We start from the raw sequence: 19,681 nt of genomic DNA on the forward strand, positions 1-19,681 counted from the left end.
ATGGCATAAAAAAAAAGGCTCAGAAGTGGATCTTTTCCCACTAACACAACAATTGTGTATCTTCTATAGATCTGTGGATCCCATCTGATGGAATCAATTAAATTTAGAAAGCAGTGTACTTCCTCAAAAAGTACCTCAAATATAAAAAAAGCTTATTTATCTATATAGTATGAGTTGGTTTTTTTCCCTTCTTTTAGTGTTTGAGTGTTTCCGGATTTTCACGCCAGAGCGAATGGCCTCAATGGTCATAACATGCCTCTTTTTCTTTTCTTTTTTGTGTATTGGCCCCCATTGAGGTGAAATGCCTGAAATAGCAATGATTGACAGCTATAGAAACACAGTTACTATAACAACTACCTCCTGGCTCTTATAGGCACTTCTCCTCTTCTAGCTCCCCCCCCCCCCCCCCTGCCACCACCACCACCTCCTCCCCTGTTTTCATTTTCTTGTACTGTTCCTCCTTTTTTCAGCCCGTCTCTTCCTTTCACCCCCTCACTCTGTGCATGTGTGGGCGTACAAGGAAGAGATTATGAGCAACGACTTGACTGCAATATTCCTTCACATGGATATGTTTGCGTTGCAGGATGGAGAGGCTTGGCAGCCGCTATTGGATGCAACCTGTGTGGGTGAGGATAGGCGAGAGTGGGAAGATGAAACGCGCTTATACAACATAGGCAAATAAGCCTCTTTTAAAAAAGAAATAAACTTCTCTTGTTTCCTTTTTGGGTGCCTGCTCCTCGGTGAGGTTGTGCCTCTTCACTTGTGTAATCAAATCAGTCAGCTGGGTATCTTTGCGCGCGCGCGTTTGTGTCATCCAGGCCACCCGATATGATGTGCGAATCTCAAGCATGACAGAACCCGGTGGGACTGACACCGGAGGAGAGCGAGGGAGCGCGCGTGCGCTGATGCTGGGAAGGTGACGGGCGTCACTGCTGCGCACCTGCTCCAGCGAACAAAGGCCCGCGCGCGCAACCGCGCGTCAGTTTGCCGGCCAAACAGCAGGTCAAAGCAATCTCCTGTGATGATATGATTTACTTAACCTCACGCCGAAAGTGATCCCGCGTCAGAGCCCCCTGTCCTCCCACGCGTGTCCCCACCTCCTTTCATCTGTGAGTCAGCGCGCACGCGGGGTGAGGAGGTCTGTGGGAAAACAAGGTGCCAGAGTTGGACATGCCATAACAATGCAGCACCTGTCAAGAGTGTACCTGTGTGAGTACATGTGCATGCAGCTGTCTCGCGAGGAGAGACTCTGGAGAGGAGGGGGGGGGGGGGTATTGTCACCGTGCCTGTGTGGGTGGTTTTTGCACCGCTGCGGTTTTCTCCAGAAGTCGACTTATTGACTTATGACTGTGTCACATTGAGGCAGGAAGTGAGATGACAACACCTGTGTGACCCCCCCCCCTCCCTCTCCCAGTCGTGTAATGATCTGAGCTCCGCTGCCCAGGTCTGCGCCTCAGTCTGATCAATAGCACCCCCACCGCCCACAGTGAGTTTTCCCATCAATCCCCTGCTTGTTGCAGGAGTTTATTAGCGCGTCACGTCGCGCACCTTAGTGATGTAATATTGATCAACAACCATGCAGTTAATTGCCCGTTTGAACTTGGACAGCAAAGGTTGTGCTGATCTTGTCTGCTTGGTGGCGCACAAAAATATAGGGGCGGGGATCTGGAATTAATTAGGCTACAACGCACAGGGGAGGGCGCAGCCCATAATAAGACATTTAAGATAGGATGGGATTTGGTATCCAAGCGCAGGGGTATCCATAGAGACCGTTGCTATGGCGGAGAAAAAGCTCACCTCATTAGGAACAAATATAAATAGCCCTACGACTCAGCTTATGGTCATGTTGCCCACGGCTGAGAGAACAGCGCGGAGGCCTCTGGGTCAACAATGTGGGACGAGAGGTACCTGGAGCTGGAAGATGGAGAGATCAAATAAATAAATAAAAAGATTAGAGGGCGGAAAGGGATATAGTTCCTGAAGAAGAGGAGAGATTGAATTCCTGGTGATGGGAGATGGATGGAGGAGGAAACTGAACAGGAAAGAAAGTTTGTCACTCCTGTCAGAGGAAAAGCTGTCCCAAATGTCAACCTGTTGTCATTTCCAACTGAAAAAAGTCCCATCAGCCTGGAAAAATATTCCCAAATGCCTACATGTTTTTGTGCTTGAAATTTTGAGACGAGGCAAATCAAAGAACATGTGTTCATAATGTTTTTTTTTTTGGTCCAGGACTTGCCTCTTGCAGAATTATTTTTGTTATTATTTATTTATTTTCCCAGCCACAAACATAAGGAGAAGAAAAGCGGGAGCTGTGGGAGGAAAGATGGGAGCGGGATTCACTGGAGAGGCTGACAGCCAAGTGGAGGGTAGACAGATGGAAGTGGAGTGAAAACTGGAGAGATCCACCACTGATTGCATCAACAGGTCTGAGCCCCCTCCAGGTATGCTGCACTGCGCCACAGCATTACTACAGTATTGACTCATCCTGCTGCTGACTGTCCGGAGGCTCTCCGGGGACTTCATCTGTCTCACTTCCCCCTCTCCTTTTTGCCTTTACCTTTTCCTCTTTCTTCCTTGATGGCAGCATTTGGGATGAAGTGTTTCTACTGTGTTTTATCATCAGGGTTGTGATGTAACAGCTGCTTCCTTCATTAATCCTTTTAGCTTTTTAGCTTTAAAAGATTTTTTTTAAATTCAGAAATGGTTGAAAAGAGGAAATTTGTTGATATTCTCGTATCATTGTCCACCATGCACAATTTCAGACAAATTAAGGGGTAATTTGGGGTGCATTGAAGAGAAGAAAGAGGAGGGGGGGAGTCCCTCCTCTTAATGCAAATCAGCGTTTAAAGGCCGTCGCTGCCTCTTGTTCTTCAAAGTGAGAAGGTTTTTCTACGCCTTTGGTGTGAACAGCGTGTTTTCAGCTCGGGAACAAAGACATGCGTTTGTGTGGGCTGTCTAATTGAAGGGATTGTTTGATTTCGCTCTGAAGGCCCGACAAAACTTGCAATCGTGGAAAGCAAGGCGCGTAGATGAAGCCTGGAGGATCAGGCGTTTAGGCGAGGAGAGTGAAGGTGGGGAGTTTACGCCCACCGCCTGGAGAGATGAGAAGACAGGTAAGAGGAGGAAGCTGAGTGTGAGTGCCAGAGCTCATCAGCCTGTCAAGCATCCGTTGTAGACCACAAACCCACACAGACACTGTGCCGCTGCTGAGCGCCATCACTTCACAGGTGCGTTTCTCATCCGGTCTGGCACTCTAGACAGTGAGTAGGTTCCCCGGCCTCAAACTCTTTCTTGGATGACTTCAGTGGAAGGTGATCTACAGTGAGTCAACCTCCATTGATCAGCAAGGGAAGCCTCTCAGAACCCCCACATTACTGTTCTTGAGCTCACACTCACACTCAGCCCAGCCCGCGTTTGAACCCTGGTTTACTCCCCATACATCCAGAGGGTTTTGTAAATCTGTTCTCTGAAGCGCCGCATCTAAATTCACCATCTACCTTGAGAGTTACGGCAGCGTTTTATCGATTGTTGCTTTTTTCTCAGATGCAGGTACAGTTTGGGCCGCAGGATATTTTATCAAGAAGCAACAAGCTCCTCCTTTCTGTTACACAAGGAGGAGGAAGTGAGGCTCCTCTCCTTGCACATTCAGAAACATAGCAAATGGTTCAGTTAGGATGCAGAAACAAAGATGACAACTTCCTACCAAAGAAATGACCGATATCTGTGAATCCTGTTGTAAAAAGTTCCTCTTGAAGAAACTATTTGCTATTCTAAGGCTTAACCTTTTCAAAAGAGGATTTTTACACCAGTTTCAATGAGTTTCTGTTTAAGCATCATTATGAGAAAGTCTTTTTTTAACATGACATTTACAAAAAAAACTGAATATCTCCAAAGAACATACTTTTCAATATATTAAGAAAGAGATTAAACATTTTTTTTATGAAAGCGGCAAAGTTTCCAGATAACTTTGTTCTCTTTTTGCTCAGAGCTACTGCTAAGTGAGCCACAGCATGAACATTTCTGAAGATTGTGATGACTTTTTGTTTCAAATAACAGCAAAAATAGGCTTTCTCTTAAACTGCGTGAAATTATGCCCAAAAAGCCAAAAAGAAAAGAGTTATGAGAATACTAAACTGCGTGTACGTGTTTACTAGTGGTTGCGTTTTGGGTCCATTTTAGATTTCCACTCAGAACAGGAAAACTGTATTCAGATCTGGATTTCAAGCTTGCTTAGATACACAGATGCATTCCTTGCACCCATATCCCCAAATTCTTTTTGTAAAATGCAGAAACGTAAATTAAAAAAAGGTGAATTATGAAAGGAAAATCAAGTGGACTGATACAGGATGACATTTAACCCTATTCTGGAAAGCACGACGGTGGACTGATCATGGTTTGTTACAGCCAGTAGTTGTGAGTTAGTTAGTAGTATCATAAAATGGGAAAAAGATACGGGCCACTTGTAGGACATGGGCTGGTTGATGACTTTTTCATCCCAAAAGTTAACAAGCAAACAAACGATTGTCGTGAAATTAAACGGTCGTCTGTGAAAATGAGATTAAACCTACAATGGACATTTGGGTTGCAGTAATGATTTACACTCTGGGCTGCATTTTTCTCACAACTTTTTTTCTACCTTGTAATCCATGCATCTGTTAAAAGCTTAATGTTTCCAAAAAATGTTAGTTTTTGAAAGGGGAATTTCTTGTCTTCTATTGTTATTAATCCTCTATTACGTTCAGTTACTCAATTCTTCAGGACTTTATCATGACCAAAGATTTGTTTCTGAGTAGTAATTAAAAAAATACATTCTTAAGTAACATGATTTTGAAGTAATTATACTCTTGAAATGTTGAAATATTTAAAGTTTTGCCTGGATCTAGTTTTGAGCGAAAAGGATCGGCTCTGCTGCTAAAATCGTCATCATATCACAAAGCCAAGTCCTTCATTTGTACAGACAGGATGGGAATGTTTTCCTCTTATCAGGTGTTGTAGTTTCCATAAACATAATGGGAAAAATGATGCAGCTTTAACCAGACTGAATGCAGCTTCAAGAAAAGGCTGCGGCTGGCTGAGGTTGAGAGGAGAAAGTCTATTTGTTCCTTATCTGCAGCTGTCTAGTCATTTGGCCACATGCTCCATCATAGTTTAAATATTCATGAGCCACCCTCTGAATATTCATGGAGTCTCGATCCATATTCATGAGCCTCACGTGTGGAAGTGTCATTTGATGCAGGTAATTACACAGGCGCTCCGTTGCCATGACGCTCTGTTTGCAAACAACTTCCATAAGTAAAAGGATGAGTTCTTCCACACATTTTTTTATTATTATTTTCAGCATAAAATAAAAAAATAAACCTGAAAGGTTCTGCAGAGGACAGAACTGTCAGTGATGGTGTGAGGAAAAAAAAACTCCAAACATTTGTTGTGTCTATTTGAGGAAATGCTTAGGGCAGAGACTTTCTAATTCCAGTACCAGGAAGACCCTTCTTCGCCTCATTGTGAGACTGGAACTGATGTAACAGTGTGACACACACACACACACACACACTTACATGAACACACACAGCTGTCCTCTCTCTGAGTATGTCATCTAACAAGCCACAACATCGATATTTCTGTGCGTGCAGGAACAAGCGCCACCGAGTCTCGCCCCTGCGCACACATGCCAGCCGAGCTGCCAGGACGGCAAGCAGCAGGTGTGTGTCTGTGTGTGCTTGTGACATTCCAGGCTTCACAGTGTGCATTGGAATGGATGCACATCAGCTGGGGCAAGAAAAATAAATAAATAAGAGAAGCAAAAGTACTGTGTTGACTCAGTAGAATGTCATTAGGATGACAAACCTGTGTAGTTGCAGGTCTGAATTATGGGTGACGCATATCCTGAAGGCCTTGCTCAGTCATCTCTGTAGTTTGTGGTTGTAGCCTTGAGTCAACACCACACTGGTTCATGTTTCATTTACAGTGAATCAGAACTGTGTTGCTCAATACTTTACATACAGTATATCCCGAATTAAAACACTTTAACCTTGTTTTGTTTTTTAATTACATTTTATTAGGTAACTTTTGGTTTTTACTACAATTTAAATCAGTAAAACACAAGAAAAAATTGTTGCAAAAACAATTTGGACGTTTTTGTGGTTAGGACATGTTAGTGTTTGTGTATTATTTGTTGTGTTACTCACTGGTTATGTCATTTTGTGCTTTTTAGGCGTTTTGAACCTTTATGAGTTTTTTTCCGTCGTTGCGAAAACAATATGGTTCTTGCAGTCAGTGACTGCTGCTGCGGGCCATGATAAAATATTATTTGAAGGGGAGGCAAATTTACAAGGCTTTAAAAATAAGAGCTTAATGTCAAAATAAGAGCATGTGTTTAAAAATAGCTTAGGGTTAAGTAATACAAGAGGAAGTCCACCTGACAAGGTATGAAAACAGGAAATTGACCAAATGGCCTGATTTGAATCTTTGTGCGAAAGTTGCGGGTTGGTGGTTTCGACTGAACCCTGGGAGTGTGCATGATAGAGTGGTGAAAAATGAACAGTTAGGCAAAGAAGCTAGGAAAGTCTAACTCTAAAAGGAATTTCAGAAGTCCATTATGTCTTTGTTTTTCAGAGGACCAGTGATTTGGTGAATATTAGATAAAAAAAATGATCAGATTAAATCATTGAAAAGTCACAACAAAACACTTCTGATCTTTAGCAACTATTTTGGGTCCATTGGTAAAAGAGCAAAGGATGCCATGAGTCATGTAATTTAAAATAAACAGTACCGGAACTCAGTCATCATTTTACTATGGGAACTTTCAGTCAAACCACTCATTCCCTATTGAGAGAAATGTTTCCGTCTTCCTGTCTGGCATGTAAATTTAGGTAAAAGATTTTCTGGATGTGGACCTGGCCCAGATGTCCTTCCCTGGTTGTAGCCCACCATCACCTGACAGTAACCGGGACTGGTTCCGGCAACCCCGTGACCCGAAAGGGATAAAGCGGGTTAAGAAAATGGATGGATGGATTCTCTGTATTTGTAATGAAAAAGGTTATTTTTAAGGCGTAACCACATACAGAGACACCAGGAATTTTCTATTTTTGTATTGACACCTGTTCTTTGTTTTTTTTCAATGAGATCCTTTTCTTTTAAAAGCGGAAAACACTTTCATTTCCTGACAGGCCTTTACTGGTTTTTCCCACTTAAGCTACATTCACATCTCTCCCAACAACCACCTTTAATGAGAAGTCGAAGTAAATGCGCGAAAACGCGGGTTTCGGTCTTCCGCACTTAAAATACTTGCTTTCACACATAGCTATGTGCATTTTTATGACCGTTTTCAGGCTCAAAGTACAAAACATGCGGCCATTGAACATGCATTGCAAGTTAAACCAGGTCAAACTTTGACCAATCGGGAATTTGGAGTTGGTAGTGACGTATGGATGGTCTCCCTTTTAATTCATGGAAGTGCCAACCGTTTGAAAATTGATTATGGAGAAAAAAAATAATTTACAGTCTGTGCCCGGAAAGTCATTTTGTATATCGGAATAGAGCTGTGAAAGAAAATGCCTGGAGGAAAAAGAGATTTGCACCAAGCCACTTCTAACTGTAGGTGGTGAACATTAGCAAGTAAGCTGTTGAAAAAGATAAAGAAGAAGCCCCTCCCTGCTTGTCCAGTGTGAACAGCATGGACTAAATTCGCATTCAGAAACCAGCGTTTAGCATGTTCTTGAACACGCATGCCCGGTGTGTCTGTAGCTTGAGTCCTAACCTCTGCCTGAACAGACTTGATAAAGTAGATTTTTCTTAAGAAGATGCTTTTAAAAAGTAGCCCACTTGAATACTGTCACTTGCACTTCCTGTTTGAAGCAGGTTTAAAAAACAAAAGAACAGTCTCACAATAACCACTAGCTGCTGGCCTGTTACATGAGCATTCATTACCTATTTGCATCAATGTGAGGCAAGAATTCACCTGTTCTGAAACCCCTGTCGGATTAAATTTAACCAAATGACTCAACTTAACCTCAACATTTATTTTATATTTGAGATGGAAATTCAAACATTTGATTGACAGGTGGTTATTTAGTAAACTCTGAAGACAGCTTTACTGGGCATGTTTCAACACCACTCAAGCTTGTCTGCCTCTCTGACATTTGACCCCAGATTTGAAAGGCTCGATAACACTCAACCAGATGACATCTATGTGACAGCATACATTTGTAAGCTGGGTGAAGATGGTACGTACAGATCACAGCCTCATGGCATTGAGGACACAAAGTCACAGGCTTCTTTTCAACTCGGAACTGTCAAATAGTTCTGGAAAAAAGGCTTTGAAATTGCAACCAATAACAAGTCTGTGAACACAATTATAGAAATATACACCATTAAAGCCATGATCGATTAGACATTATGTTCAAAGTATCCTGTACTTAAGTAGAATGGGCCGCAATTTATACGCTATTCATCAAGGTTAATAAAACAAACTGATGTAATTGTCTTTCTAATTATTTTTCATAAAATACACTATGGCTGCTGCTCGTGTCTTTGTAATTAAATGCTGTTTTTGATGGGACAACATTGTGCTGTGGCAGACTTTTAATTAATCACACAATCCTCGGGTATTAAAAGCAGACGACAAGAGTTGTTCCACTCGCATTACACACTCCGTAACAGGAGGGGCATTGTGAGTTGTGTGCAGTTGGATTTGCTTCACGCTTAATTTTCTTTTAATAGCTAAAGTACTGTACAGCTTGTATTCTGTCTTAAAATAAGTGAAGTTGGTGTCAACAGAAACTCAATAAGGATCTTTCTTTTAGGAAATATTGATTCACACCAAACAAGAGTCGCCTGATTTATAGATTTCACTTCTGAGGTTTTCTAGTTTTAGTCTGAGAACCAAAACCTTTTGTAGTCCAAAACTCTGTTGCAATGTTAGGAAAAGTTCTTCATATGGCTAAACGTATTGGTTTTCTTTCTCCTGACTTCGTCTAAAATGTCCAACATGTGTGACTTTGAATTATATGAACAAATGTTGGTATTCCCTAAAATAAAGTAATCTAAAAATGTCATTTATGAGAAATTTTAAAAACATGTACAGTAAGAAAAAAAAATATTTCCCCTTTTCTACTTTTTTTTTAAATGTTTGTTTAAATTTTTAACTAAATGCAATTTTTAAATTATATGTTTTCATTATAAAGGGGTTGACAAATCCAAATCCTTTGTAAATGTGTATACCTGATTGGTTCCACACCTTTTCTTAATTAGGTAAAAAAGACCTGTATGTCAAAACAAAGTAAACCAAACGGACCTCCAAAGCTTGACGTCATGCTGAGATTCCAAAAATTCTGAAAGGTTGTCTGGATGGAGAAGTTTAAAAATATATTTCTAAAGGTTTGATTTTCTGTTGAAGCATTCTAGGAGTTATTCACAAGAACCAAAAACATGGAACAGTTATTTATGGTCCTTCCCAGGAGTGGCTGGCATACTAACAATACCCCACAAGGGCAATATGAAGCAAATAATCTAAGAGGTCACGAAAAACTCCACAACCTACAAGAGCAGCAGGCCTCATTCATTCCCCCAAAATGTTCTATATAGCAGACGGAAAGACAGACACTAACGCTGGGTGAATACATCATTAAGGAGGTCTTTTGTGATAAAATATCTCAACAACTACAAAGACTTTTCCAGTAAAATACTGCAGGTGTCCAAGGCATTACATCATGTATGAAGGTAGCATTATTTCAGAGAAGGGTGGTGGTAGTGTGATAGTATGGGGCTGTTTTGCTACTTTTTAAGATGGAGGGTTTGTACGTAGAACCATGAATTGTGGCATTATTTCAGAAAAAGTTAATTTTCCTCACTTATAGCCTCTAGCTTTGGGTCTCAGACAAACAGTTAAGATCATCCATACAGTTGGCTGTAGGCTGGGTGGTTCTTGGAGATTGTGTGTGAAGGCCAACTACTAAGGAAATTGGAGTAGAGGTTTTCTCCACATAAGAAAAGCCAGTTGAGATAGTTTGTCACCTGGATTATAGTGAGGGGTTATAAGATGGAGGTTAGGGGAAGGACTGGGCAGAGACTATGTCTCTCAGTTGTTTTGGTAACCAGAAGAACTAGAGGAGGTCGGGAAGAAGAAGGAACTCTGGCTTTACTCAGACTGCTGACTCCCTGCTACTTGAATCCCACAAAAAGTAGATGACAGATGAATGAATGGTGTTTAGCTGAGCTATTAATATCTACATGTTTTATTTTCAGTGTGAATAACATAAAAACAGAAGGAATAGATATTTTGTTTTTGCATTTCTATAATAATAAGTAGATTGCCCCCCTTCTTTTGTACCCTTATCTCCCACCTACCATCCCACTGTCTTCTTCTCTCTTCTCTTTTCTATCTGTTCCAACAAGAAACATATCCAAACATGTTGTTTCTCTTTTGGCTTTTCCCATCAGGGGTCGCCACAGCGAATGAGTCGCATGGTAAACTTGGCAATGTTTTACGCCGGATGCCCTTCCTGACGCAACCTTCTCAAACCGGACTTGGAACCGGCAGAGGCAGAGAGGGGAACAGGGAGCAGCCTGGAGTCGAACCCGGGTTTCACGGACGGAAGGCGCCGCAAACCAGCACGAGCTAAACCAGCTCCCTAAACATATTTAATATAAATAAAGTCTGGCCTCCAATACAAAGGGGTTTATACAAATATACTCCTTGTGGGTCCGTAGATTCATATCCCCTGATTGTAACTTTAAAATCTGCCCAAAACAAGAAGAGGCTTTCAGTCCTAATCTGTTTGCTCAACCACTGGACAGGACAAGTAAAATAAACAAACAAACAAACATTTTTGCGCTTCTACAACAGCCTAATTGACTTAATGTTTTGTTGTTTTTTTAAGGAAAACTGAATTTGTTGATTTTTTTTTTCCCCCGAGAGATGGTTCAAATAAACGTCCGAATTGAGTTGAAATGAAGCCACACACTGTTAGAAGCAAGTAGGCCGGCGCCCTCGCGCGCATTTCCTCGCGCGCGACAGTTGAGCGCTGTGGCCCCGCCTCCTCTTGCTTCGACAGCGGCGAGCAAAAGGCTGAGAGGGAGCTCGGGACCTTTCAGTTTACAGGCGCGGAGGAGGCAACTGCAGGCCGTCCGTCCGTCGGTAGGATCCAGCAGCCGAAGAAGAAGAAGCCTTCTCTCCGGTAAGCTAACGGCTCGTAACAGCCACGCGGGTCTGGTTCCACGTCGACTTTTCAGTTTCGTCTGTGCATTTTTAACCTCCTCTGACCGCACGTGAGCACTTTCAGGTAAATTGTTGTGAAAGTCACATCGCTTAGATTTAAGGTAGTGATCGGCATCCCACCCATCAGCCGCATTTCTCCTGCCAGTTATGAACGATACGAGCTGTTTCCGTTTGTTTATTTATTATTATTTTAATTTAATTTAGCGCTTTTCTGTGCTATTTTGGCCAATTTAAGAAGAAGAAAAACGTTTAAAGGCACTCGGGTCCATCCGCTCCTCCGCTCTGCTCTCGCCGTTGACAGGGCGATGAAGTCCCGGAGCAGGAGGTCCGCTCACTCCGCGGTTTCTCTGTAAAAATAGTCCGGCGTGTCACTGCCCTCCCCCCAGATAGCATCTCCATCCCCGAGCGGGCGGGATGCTGCGGGAGTGAGGCCACCTGTTCCAGAGATCAGTTTATTTAATAGGAAATAAAAAAATAAAAAATCACAAAACAGCAGGATCAAAGATGGCAAAATGATGACAACAAAAGATGTTAAAGAAATCAGAAATTTGACACAAAATATGTCAAATAGGATGGCAATGAATTGAAATCCCCATAGACACCAAACATCACTATGATTTACAGGAAAGAAGTAATAGTCCCTTAAATGAAGCCTAAGCTGCTCATCTGGTTTCATAATCAACCCAAAACTTGTCACCGATGTAGGAGGCTGGCAGTTTTAGTGTGAAATTCTCTCCTTGCTTCTACTTGTTTGCGTGTCAGCTCTAGACTCAGTATTTCCCCCCTATAGTTCAGCTGCAAAGCAATGCAGCTGTCAAAACCAAAACCACAAGTCACCTTGGCGATAAGACGTGCTGTGGCTGTCCAGGTGCTGGTGGCAGGACATTATAACCTAAATCTCACACGTGCAGCCCTACTTTCTCATCCACCTTTTTTTTCTGATGAAGGGGTGATGGGGGGGGGGGGGGGGGAGTGAAGATGCTGCAGCAAAGGAATCAAGTTTAAGTGGTCCAGCAAGATGTGTTAAAGAAACAACCAAACATTTCAGTTCAGTTAAAGCATTCTGTAGGCATGATGAGGGGGGGGGGGGTGTTTGAAGGTCTGATTTCATATCAAAACTCCATTTTGTAGCTTTAAATTGGATGCATTTGCTGTCATTTACAGGCTCCTGCCATAGCTTTTCCCAACAAGCATTTTTGCAGAAAGGGATGATGGGAAATCTCTTTTACCTTCAGCCCCCTTAGAGACAAAACACAAACGGCAGCTTCTGTAAGTGGAGGCTCTAATGATTTCTAGTTTAAGGGGTTTTGTGGAGATTGAGGGCCACATATTAAAAAAAAAAGAAAAGCAAAGAGGGAGGATGCTCTCCGGGGAAGATGAGAAGTGCAGAGTGTGGCAAAAATGCACACAATGTGTGACTGTTTTTCTAAGTTCTGACTGGCTCGGTTAATCTGACAGTGGCCATCTGAGGTAGCTTTTGGACCTCTTCCTTCTGGCCTGGCTGTGTCAGCGCGGCCAACCTGGCAGCTTCTGGCTGCAGAAGAAAGGTGTCCTGGTGAGTAAGTGGCTCCGAAGGCTGGAGGCTTCGCCGAGAGCAGCAGATGGATGATGATGTAGCGAGTACTGGTGCTCTCTGCCTCTCGCCACCATCCGTCACACGCTAATGATCATGTCACACCTTCTCCCCGGGCGGCTCGCCACTTCTGCAGCGCTCAGCTCAAAAACCTGGTAGCCGCGCTCGAATCCGCTTTCCACGGAAAAAACAAACCGAGAAGCTCTTTGAGTCGGAAGCTCCACCAGCGCTGCCAAGAGTCATCTCTCCACAGTTCTTCCCTTTCTTGTTGTTACACAACCTTCAGGCGTAGCTCAACCCCAGCATCTGTGATTGTGATAATTGTAGGAGTTGACCTTACGCCACCTGCTTGTCTCATCTGTAAGGGTCAAAGGTCAGAGTCAGGCTCTCCGTTTTTGGCTGTAAGAAACTCAGCAACAGCACAAACGTCCCCTGGAGTGTTCATGCATTCTGATCTATACCGTTGCCGTCGTCTTTCATCGATTTATCTATGATCTAGTAAAAAACAGAAAATAAATATACAGAACATAAAAACGGGCAAAACTATTTGTGCTTGTTTGTCTAAATAAGGTTCAAATGTTAGTTATTTGTCAAATGTTGACATACATGCATTATATGTGATCATATTTGTTCAATATAATTTTCTTCCTTAATTTATCCTTTTCTTTTGCATTTCCAAAAGAGAAAGTGGCAACAATCAATAGTCATCATAATGATTTGCTACACAATATGATTCTATTTTCATAAATTAGCATATTCTTTTTATATTGAATTTATTTAGACCAACAGATAGACTATGTTTTCTGTTTTTTTAGGTGATGGGTGTATATTTAGTTTCATTAGGATGCCTGTGGGAAGTAAACGCTAGAACATGTCTTTTTTTTTTCTCCTCCTGAAACTGCTGGCATCTCCTGGTGGATGTTAAATAACCGTGTTATGGGAATCGCCATCCTCAAAGCTCGTTATTCCGTCCCTGGTGTTCCAGGCTTAAATGCCCCCCTAAGCTGTGTGTTGCTGCAGAATTCCTCCCCACTGAACTCATTTGGCCCTTTGGAAAAGATGCTGGAATGCCCCTTCCCCTTCTGTGTGTCTTCATGTGTGTATCCCCTTAGTATCAGCAGTAGTCTCACCACGGGGAGCGCGCAGACTTAGTTAGACATTCTGGGAATATCAGCGCCTCCCGGATTGGATGCTGCTGTCCTCGACAGCTGCCGTTTCTAAGAAAAGCTTAAGGACACGCTCAAACACACGCACATAGCAGACATGCGTTCACATCAAACGCGCGCGCGCATGCAAACGCGCAGGCAAATTTCGCATCCAAGCCCAGAGGCACGCTAGCAGCTACATGAGGGGGCGGGTGTTTTCGTGGTCAGCTGGAGAGCGTTTCATGAGCTCCTCTAATGCGCGGCTTTTCCCTCTCTTGTCTGCAATCAGGTGACTGGAGTTTGTGCAGAAAGGCACAGCAGCCCCCAAAAAAGGGGGGCCGAGACGATAATTGCCTTTCTAGCTGCCCCACGGGGAACATGGAATATTTGACCTCATCTTTCTTCACCTGCGAGCCTCTCCAGTGAATTATTCCTGTAAGTAGGAAAAAAGAAACCATGCAAACAAAAATATGCTTATGCAAATATCACACTCTAGGGTATTTTTGGGGAGAAAATGCATTCAAATAAATGTTTGGTTTTGCGTAAATATGCTGATGTAACGGGATGGTCTGTTACGTGTTTTCAACAGGATGATGGACGCCGCTGCAGATACCGCGGATGTCCTCATAGAGGCCGCCGTACGGTGCCCCTCCCCTCCATCATGCAGCCAGAGGACCGAAGAGGAGTGCCACAATATAGAACAGCTTGAAAAGGAGGTACGTTGAAGACACCTCCACCTCCCCCTTCCACCACTAACTAGGTGATAATAAATTCTGCTCTGCCTACAGAGACACTGTACCAAGGTTAAACCAAAGAAAAAAATCAAGGTAAGCTGAAAAAACCTGCATCTTGTTTTTTATTTCTACAGAAATATTGATTTTTTTTTTCATCTCCATGAATTCCTAATATGACTCTTGTTTTTAGCCCAGAGGAAAGTTATCACGAAGTTTAGCTGTCTGCGAGGAGACCCCCACCTTTGAAGAAACCGTGGTAACGATCTCCTCCTCCTCCTTTGTTTTTTTGATGGAATTTTCCTCATGGCAACATTTAGTTTTCCTTCTATTTCAGGGAGGTCCAGACGCAAACGCATCTAGCTGCCGTGATGAAGCAACTTCCTGCAAGGAAGAAGAGCAAGATCCAAAGGAGGACTCGCCATCCAAAGGTGGGAATTTGGGGAGGACAAAGCGGTTCGCCTTCCAGGTGTTTCTGTGTCTTTCATGTGTGGTGAAACATTTTGTTGTGGCCGTTTCTCCATCAGTGTCCAGTGAAGAGTACACAGACTCCACCGGCATAAATCTGCAGCAGTTCATCGTGGACAGCCTGAACAGCAACCCAAGAGACCGCTTGATGCTGCTCAAACTGGAGCAGGATATGAGGGACTTCATAGGCAGTGATAGGTGGGAGTGTTTGAGCGCCACATCAAAGAAAATCTCTTCATCTTTTTAGCAGCTTTTCATTTATTTTAACATCCATTGATGATTACTAATCAATGTATTGATCTAGTCATGCCAGTGTGGGGGTGTTTAAGTCACCAGAAATGACTTTTATCTGCCTGTTTTATCATTTTCTATGTCTTTTGACATCGTAATTGTCTTTTGTTTGTCAGTCTGACCTCCTTATTTCTTTTTTGTCCTGTTTCTGTCTCAGCCCCTTTAAGAAGTTCGCTCCCATGTCTCCTTACCACCGCATGCTGGTCCACAGGGTGGCGGCCTACTTTGGCATGGAGCACAATGTGGACCACACAGGCAAGTCTGTCATCATCAACACCACGAGCCGGACACGCACGTAAGCTCCTGTCATGTTCCTCCATGACTCTTTCGCTGCACCTCCACACCAGCTCATGTCTTCTTGTGTTTCCACACTAAAGACCGGAGCGGCGTTTTCTGGAGATGGTGCACAAGGGTAAGAGCGAAGAGATCCAGCAGTGGAAGACGATTCTGAAGAGAGACAACAGTTTGGAGGACCAGGTCGGCCTGTCCATCCCCTTAAGGAGCGCCCAATCACGTCCAGCGACTGACCTGATCTGTCCTCTGCTCTCCCCTGAACAGAGCCGCTGCCACCTTTTACGGGACAGGCAAAGCAAGTCGATGGAAGAAAGGGAGGAGGAGTACCAAAGAGCACGGGAAAGAATCTTCAACAAAGAGGTGAGAGGGCAAAAAGGACAAAGCCAGCATAAAAAACCCAGAGGGTTCTAATTCACTTCTCTGCTTCCACAGGAGTGCACTCGAGCAGAAACCAGGTAAGTTTGCCTGCACGGCATTTTCTTATTTGCTCAGCAGCTTATTATATTTAGATGAGAACATTAATATACATCTGTGTCCTGTGCGCAGGGACACGGAGGAATACAACCCGTACGCTGAGACCCAGAGGAGAAGGCAGCTCTTCAGGTGGAGCTCTGTCTGCACTCACGCAGTCATTTATCATCTCAATCTGGTCAGTTTAGCTGGCGCAGAGCCTCTCCCAGCCTGCAGAGGAAGTGGAAAACAGAGCCCACATTTTCTTTTGTCAGGGTTGAGGTCTCTGGCAAAGTCTACAGATGATATCTGTAAATTAAAGCAGCATAGATGCTTTGAGATATGGAATATGAGCAGATGTTTGAGCTATTTTGATCCACCGTTCAGGCAAACTGAACTCCTCTTGAGCGCCAATAAAGATGGAGGATTTTTTTCTTTTCTTGCGGCTCACAGAGGGAGCCGCAACAGCTCAGGCTCCAGCTGGACGGGCAGCAGCAGGCAGAGCAGCATGGAGACTGACTGTCACTATAGCAACGACCCCCGACCTTGGAGCAGCACAGACTCTGACTCCTCCTACCAGTGGACGAATCCGGGGCCCAAACCCCACCAGCCTGCCAGCCACAACTGGGACGCACGAGGTGCACTTCTTCTTTTTTTTTGTTCGAAAAACTTTTGACATGAGGCCGGGGAAGTTGTGCCGTCACGGGGAGACGCCTCCTCCTCACCTGTGTGTGGAAACGATCACCGCACTTTGAAAGATTGGCGTTTATAAAGCACCAGCTCTCGATTCGGTCGCATCTCATTAACAAAGAAGCAGTGCTAGTTCTGGTGTGAGCGCTGAACTCATGAATTTTCACACCATAGCTGTAAATTTTCACACAACACCTCCAGTCTTCACATATTCAGAGGAAAAAAGAAACCATAACCCTGAAGGGTGATGTGCAGTGATTTTGATCTTATTTTTGGATTAAACGATGTTTAAAATTTTTTTTCTTTCAGATTAAATAGAGTTCTGTCTCTTGCCACCTCTTTTCTCACTTTTCCTCTTCTCATCTCCGCTCCTCTTCCTCTCAGGCTCCATCTCTCTTTACATGCTGCCGTCCACATGCTCCCAGCCTTCTCTTCCCGTCGCAGAGGAGCCCGCCCCGAATCCCGTCTACATGGGGGAGACGGAGATCCCCCCAGGAAGCATATTAGTGAACCCCCGCACTGGTACATGTTACCCTCACACAAGCTCCAGTTTTCTGCAGTGACATACACATTCATCACACTCAGCCTTTTACTTCTCAGGACATCCTTTCCTCAACCCCGATGGAACCCCCGCTGTCTACATCCCTGCAGACAATCAGCAGCCAATCAAAAGCCAGACTCCGCTGCAAAGCTGCCCCCCTCAGCCGCTTCAGCAGCAGGTAGCGCTCGCCGAGCTTTTTCCCCAGCATGCCGATCTGTTCAACGCCTCCATCTGTGTCTCTCTCAGGTGCTTCAGTGCTCGTCTGTGTCTTACACAGCCCCTCAGATGGTAACCGTCGTTCCATCGCAGCCCTACTCTACCGTACGTATCGTCTAACGTCAGCTCCGCCTTTACAGGTGTGTGCGCACGCTGACCTCTGCGTCTCTCACCTGCAGATTGAAGACCTCTCCTCGCAGTTCGCTCACGTGACGATGGGCTGTCAGTCTACTGCAGAGCCTGCTCCTCTCTATCCTCCCAGTCACGGCTTCACCTATGCACATCCAACTCTCCCCAACCCCCACAGCTACTGTCAGCCTCCACCTCAAGTAAAGACAAAATTCCCCTTTCTGTTTCCCAATCAATCTTTTATAAAAGTTTGAAAACAGAATCTTTGCCTATTATAATAAATAACCCTGAATGTTGATTATAACAAAACCATCATTCTGCTGTAGGTGCCTGGTTATTATTACAGCCAGAACGCTCTGTCAGCTCAGTATGGATGCAGCTCGCCCGGCCAGCATGGTCTCACCCAAGCGGCAGCAGCCCCTCCAGCAGGTACTTTGGAACGCCAGCATGCTCTGCGTTTGTGTGCGAGGGAAGGCGCTGTGGCAGTAGAGGAGGGGGCCGTTACACTGTCAGAGATGTACTCTGAGGGTCTCACAGTGAACCGGTCTCTTTTCCTGCTGCTTCTGTTCGTCACAGAGGACTTTCAATCCGCTCGTGTCATCTTTGACAGCTTTTTCAAATGAGCTCCGATTAGAGGACTGAATTAATCAGAAAGTGTGTGTGTGTGTGTGTGTGTGTTGGGGGGGGGGGTTATTTCTTAAACAAAGGTTTTCTAGAAAAGTGAAAGAAAAGCAACAAATCAACTTTCAGTTATTCATAAATAATCTGATCAAATGTGTTAATTTCTCATCTTCATGTTCATAGGAAGCTTCACTCCTGCTCTGAAGATGCAGCCGTCTCCCGGCAACCAGCCTCAGACTGTGCTGGGGACCTATGCACCAGTTGGCCCCCACCAGTGTAGCATTGCCCAGGTAAACACACAATTCCCCCCCTTAATCTCCAACCCGCCTGTCCTCAAGAGAAAACAGAGTTTAGGAAATGCTTGTTAGGGCAAATTCTCTGCAGCAGCTTTCATCTTTTTCCTCCCCCCAGCAGGGAGGCGTTCCAGTGCCCTTTCCTCACAGTAAAGTTGCGACCGGAGGAGCAGGCGATGTGGCATACTGCTGCGTCGTGGCTCCGCCCCCTCATCACAGCAGCGGCTGCCTCCCTCCTGGCTGTCCCAGCCTCGGCGCTCCGGTTTGGACCTCGCAGTACTGAAGAGAGTTTCTCCAGCTCCTGCACTGATGCACATCCCCCCCCCTTCCATCCATCCTCACCTTCATCAAACTTCCTCATCCCCCTTATAGCGCCCCTCGGGCCCTCGCTCACAGCGATATATGCTCCACCATACCAAAGCTGAGTAGTATACATCAGATTTACTGTACTGAATGCATAATTTATATACACAAATGGAGTTTTATATTATTAAATTATATATTGTGTTTTAAAAAAAAAAAAACAGTGTGAAGAAAATAAAGTGCTGTGGCTTGACTTGACAAGGATTCTGCTTCCCTTCACCCTCTGGTTTGCACTTTAATTTCAGATTCACACCTAAAAACATGATGCTATTACTTTGATGGGAAAGTAACTGCAGCAAAAAAAACAAATCTTGGAGTTCAGTTTAGTCACAAAACTCATCTTTAGGACATTAGCGCCCTCTACTGTTCAGAAAAAGTCATTACATAGAATTAATGCCCTATTTTTTATTTTAAAATCTTTTCAGTTCTTAACTCGTGCTATCCTATGGGGTCCAGATGACCCCACCCTTACATTGACGTGTTCTCCCTACCATGACAAAGGTGGATAAAGGTGGAAAGATTTCATGTAATCCATGGACACCAGTGAAGATCACAAATCATTGAAGAAAAAAGGTTTAGCGCACTGTCTAGTGGGGTCTAGATGACCCAACTCCCAATGGTAACCCTTGTGCTATCCTAGGCACTTTAACATTGTGAGTTG

At 44.0% G+C, this 19,681-nt stretch overlaps 1 protein-coding gene and 1 non-coding gene across 4 annotated transcripts; both read left to right on the forward strand.

Annotated features, from left to right (window-relative positions):
- The first annotated feature begins 2,358 nt into the window (after nt 1-2,358).
- On the forward strand, nt 2,359-19,221 carry arpp21 (cAMP-regulated phosphoprotein, 21). 3 transcript variants are annotated; one of them, XM_023960092.2, is made up of 22 exons: nt 2,359-2,441; nt 5,631-5,699; nt 10,438-11,174; nt 14,223-14,368; nt 14,523-14,649; nt 14,722-14,760; nt 14,858-14,923; nt 15,002-15,095; nt 15,192-15,330; nt 15,581-15,718; nt 15,801-15,900; nt 15,982-16,077; nt 16,150-16,172; nt 16,264-16,320; nt 16,621-16,805; nt 17,242-17,379; nt 17,458-17,576; nt 17,645-17,719; nt 17,794-17,943; nt 18,070-18,172; nt 18,548-18,654; nt 18,776-19,221. In XM_023960092.2, exons 5-22 carry the CDS (start codon nt 14,524-14,526, stop codon nt 18,938-18,940), a joined length of 1,920 nt encoding a protein of 639 aa, XP_023815860.1. In that variant the 5' UTR covers nt 2,359-2,441; nt 5,631-5,699; nt 10,438-11,174; nt 14,223-14,368; nt 14,523; the 3' UTR covers nt 18,941-19,221. The 3 variants fall into 3 exon arrangements, with proteins under 3 accessions (XP_023815860.1, XP_011479507.1, XP_020562969.1); XM_011481205.4 differs by having other exon boundaries at nt 2,360-2,441; nt 18,779-19,221; XM_020707310.3 differs by lacking the exons at nt 2,359-2,441; nt 5,631-5,699 and having other exon boundaries at nt 11,155-11,279.
- On the forward strand, nt 18,215-18,314 carry mir128 (microRNA mir-128). The gene has a single exon (NR_107146.1). It is a non-coding gene; the product is annotated as a microRNA mir-128 (primary transcript).
- Nucleotides 19,222-19,681: the final 460 nt, after the last annotated feature.

Source organism: Oryzias latipes, chromosome 11, assembly GCF_053564925.1.
Source record: "Oryzias latipes strain Hd-rR chromosome 11, Olatipes_Hd-rR_3.1".
NCBI lineage: Eukaryota > Metazoa > Chordata > Actinopteri > Beloniformes > Adrianichthyidae > Oryzias > Oryzias latipes.

Bases quoted from the DNA above. Each gene is read 5' to 3' on its own strand.
- arpp21 (XM_023960092.2), top strand. From the start codon at position 14,524: ATGATGGACGCCGCTGCAGATACCGCGGATGTCCTCATAGAGGCCGCC. The intron at 15,096-15,191 runs GTGGGAATTTGG...TTTCTCCATCAG, and splicing joins GGAGGACTCGCCATCCAAAG to TGTCCAGTGAAGAGTACACA. The intron at 16,173-16,263 runs GTAAGTTTGCCT...TCCTGTGCGCAG, and splicing joins TGCACTCGAGCAGAAACCAG to GGACACGGAGGAATACAACC.